At 49.8% G+C, this 3,281-nt stretch overlaps 1 protein-coding gene across 1 annotated transcript in view; it reads right to left on the reverse strand.

The window, feature by feature from the left end:
- Window positions 1-1,313: 1,313 nt before the first annotated feature.
- Window positions 1,314-3,281, reverse strand: part of HMX2 (H6 family homeobox 2) — a 5,212-nt gene continuing 3,244 nt past the window's right edge. Inside the window, exon 2 of the mRNA XM_042460998.1 lies at window positions 1,314-1,896. Within this exon, the coding sequence (XP_042316932.1) occupies window positions 1,322-1,896 (575 nt within the window). The 3' untranslated portion in view covers window positions 1,314-1,321. The remainder of the gene's footprint in view (window positions 1,897-3,281) is intronic.

The raw sequence follows: 3,281 nt of genomic DNA on the forward strand, positions 1-3,281 counted from the left end.
TAAGAGGGAGACTAAGGGGGAGAAGGAAGGCATGGCCCCCATTTCTCTGCCAGTTTAGAAAAAAAGGACCCAAACAAATCAACCCATAAGAGAGGATTTCCCATAAATAATCATTTTTTAAAAAATAGATACTATATATATTTATATTTATATATATTATATAACAATAACGAATACACATGGTGTATTTCTTAGCGAGGCAAGCCGCCCAGCCCTTTCCTCTGGATCCCCCGACAGTCAGCCAAGATGGTTGTTGTTGTTGTTGTGTTGTGTGCCTTCAAATCGTTTCCGACTTAGGGGTTTTCTTGGTCAGTTTCTCCAGAGACGGGTTGGCCATGATCAGCTTCTGAGGCTGAGAGAATGGGACTTGCCCATTCAATGGTTTTTCCATGGCCGAGTCGGGATTCGAACCCAGATCTCCAGAGCCAAGGTAATGAACGGGGAAGCCCTCTAGAGGCTAGAGACGAAGTGGTTTGAGTCACACTCTCTCGGCCTCAGAGAGAGACAAAGGCAATTCTTGGCCAGGAAACCCTGTGACAACGGTGGCCTTAAGGTGGCCCTAAGTCGGAAAGGACTTGAAAGCACCCAACAAACCAAAAGCCAAAAGCCAGCCAACCAGCCCAAGGGACTGGAACCCTGGTCTCCAGAGGCAAGGATCAGCAAAGAAGCCAAGATAGTAAAATATAGGAGAGAGCCAGGCTGGCGAAGTGGCTTGAGAGGTGAAGTCGGAGGCGTCCATAGATTTTGTGGTGGGTTCCTCTCGAGCTCTACGGCCAATGGCCATGTTCTAGAAGATGTTCCTCTGAAAATGCCAGCCACAGTGGAAGCAGTACGGTGGAGTCTCCTTCCTTGGAGGTCTTTAAGCAGAGGCTGGATGGCCATCTATCAAGGGAGTGCTTTGATTGAGAGTTCCTGCATGGCAGAATGGGGCTGGACTGGATGGCCCTTTGGGTCTCTTCCAACTCTAGGATTCTATGATTCTAGGAAGAAACTCTTCTAGAACATGGCCACCAAAATCTATGGCTGGGAGTCCTCTAGAGAGCCAGGTTGGAGGGTCGGACTGGGACTCTGGAGTGCAGGGTTCGAATCCCGGCTAGGGGCCATGGAAACCCACTGGTGAGCTTGAGCCAGTCAGTCACACTCTCTCAGCCTCCTCAGGGGAAGGCGAGGGTAATCTGGACCAATCAGGCCAAGAAGAATCTCACTTCAGAGGCTGCATCCACATTGGAGAAGTAACCCGACTTTGATAGCCTTCAGCCAAGGCTATCAAAGTCGGGTTACTTCTCCAAGATAGATGGAGCTGGAGCCGGGAGTTGTAGTTTCAGTAGTCGATCTTGTTGTAGAGGTTGTAGAGCGGGAGGGCGGCGGCGGAGAGGTTGCTCCCGGCGGCCGGGTAGTAGAGCGGGGCCGGGAAGGCGATGGACCTGGGGACGGGGACCCGGAGGAGGGCATTGTCCCGGAAGACCAGCGGCATCCCCACCAAGGTCTGGGCCGACGCGTGGGCCATGTTGGCGGCCTCCAGTTCGGCCGAGAGCTGCCGCTTCCACTTGTTGCGCCGGTTCTGGAACCAGGTCTTGACCTGGGTCTCGGTGAGCTGGAGGCTGGAGGCCAGGCAGGCCCTCTCGGAGCTGCTCAGGTAGCGCTTGAGGTCGAAGGTGGACTCCAGCTGGTAGACCTGGCTCCGCGAGAAGACCGTCCGCGTCTTCTTCTTGGCCGAGGAGGAGGAGGACCCCGAGCGATCCCCGGCCTCCCGAGATCTCTCCGACGAAGGCCCCGAAGGCGAAGGGGATCCAGGGCCCAGGGCCTTCTCCTTCTCCTCCTTGAAGGAGGGCTGCGAGGGGGGCAGGAAGGCCGCCGGGGGACGCTCCGACGAAGCCCCGGGACCCTTCGGATGGCCTGCGGATGGAAGGGAAAGACACAAACACACAAAGCCTTTAGCATGCAAAGATACAGCCGTGTCTCTTAATCTGTGGCATCAGTACGCAGAGAGATCTTGCAGCAGCTTTGAGACTCACTGGAAGAAAGAAGTTGGCGACATCAGCTTTCCTAGACTTAAGTCTACTTCCCCGGACACATTAGACTTACTATTGTATTCTTATTATAGAATGCTCTTGTAACACCTTTTTGAGACTCACTGGAAGAAAGAAGTTGGCAGCATGAGCTTTCCTGGACTCCAGTCTGCTTCCTCAGATGCTTTTTGTGAAAGCTCATGCTGCCAACTTCTTTCTTTCAAGTGAGTCTCAAAGGTGCTACAAGCTCTCTCTCTCTCTACTCACAAAACCACAGCATTTGTAATTGGTACCACTCTACATACTGACCCGGATAGATCTTTGAATTCTATCTTCAAACTACAGTTCCCAGAATCCCCTAGGGCAGCTCAAACGGGATTATTTCTGCAGGGTGTTTTGAAACAGTGGCAACAGATGCTGTCCCTTCCTTACTCCCGGAGGTAAACCAATCCGCTTTGAGGGCCAGCTTTTTGGAGGGGAAAGAGGGATATAAATCAATATAATGATAATATTGGCTAAGGATTGGAGGGCGGGTGGGACTTTAAAAAGGCAACAAGGAGAAGAAGAAGAAGAAGAAACACAAACAAGGCTTCAGCATCCCAATGCTCTCTGACAGAGAAGGCTCAGTGTCTCACAAAACTATGCAGGGAGAACTTGTAGCACCTCTGAGACTACGAGACTGACTCCTTTCTTTCTTTTAGTCTCAAAGGTGCTGCAAGATCTCTCTATACGGCTATATCTCTGAATCCTATCCCAAAACTACAGTTCCCAGAATCCCCCGGGGCAATTCAAGCGGTCTCAAACCGGATTATTTCTGCAGGGTGTTTGGGATCATCAATGACAACGATGATCAAGGAGTAAACCAATCCTCTTTGAGGTCCAACTTTTTTTGGGAGGGGGGGAATATAAATGAATATAATGATAATATTGCCTAAGGATTGGAGGAGTGGGGAGGGAATTTTAAAAAGGCAAAAAAGGAAACACAAAAACGCCTCTAGCATCATCACAACGACAACGACTGCGGTTTGTCCCTTCCTTACTTCCAGGAAAACCCAGGAATAAACCTATTCACTTTGAAGCCCAACTTTTGGGAGGAGGAAAGAAAAGCGGGATATAAATTAATATAACAATAATATTGCCTAGGGATGTTTGTTTTTAAAAAAAGACAAAAACGGAAACAGGAAAAACACACAAAAAACTCTCCATCGTCGCAGTGACATCATCCAGAAATAAACCAATCCGTTTTAAGGATTTTACTGGGGGAGGATATAA

Source organism: Sceloporus undulatus, chromosome 3, assembly GCF_019175285.1.
Source record: "Sceloporus undulatus isolate JIND9_A2432 ecotype Alabama chromosome 3, SceUnd_v1.1, whole genome shotgun sequence".
In the NCBI taxonomy this organism is placed as follows: Eukaryota; Metazoa; Chordata; class Lepidosauria; order Squamata; family Phrynosomatidae; genus Sceloporus; species Sceloporus undulatus.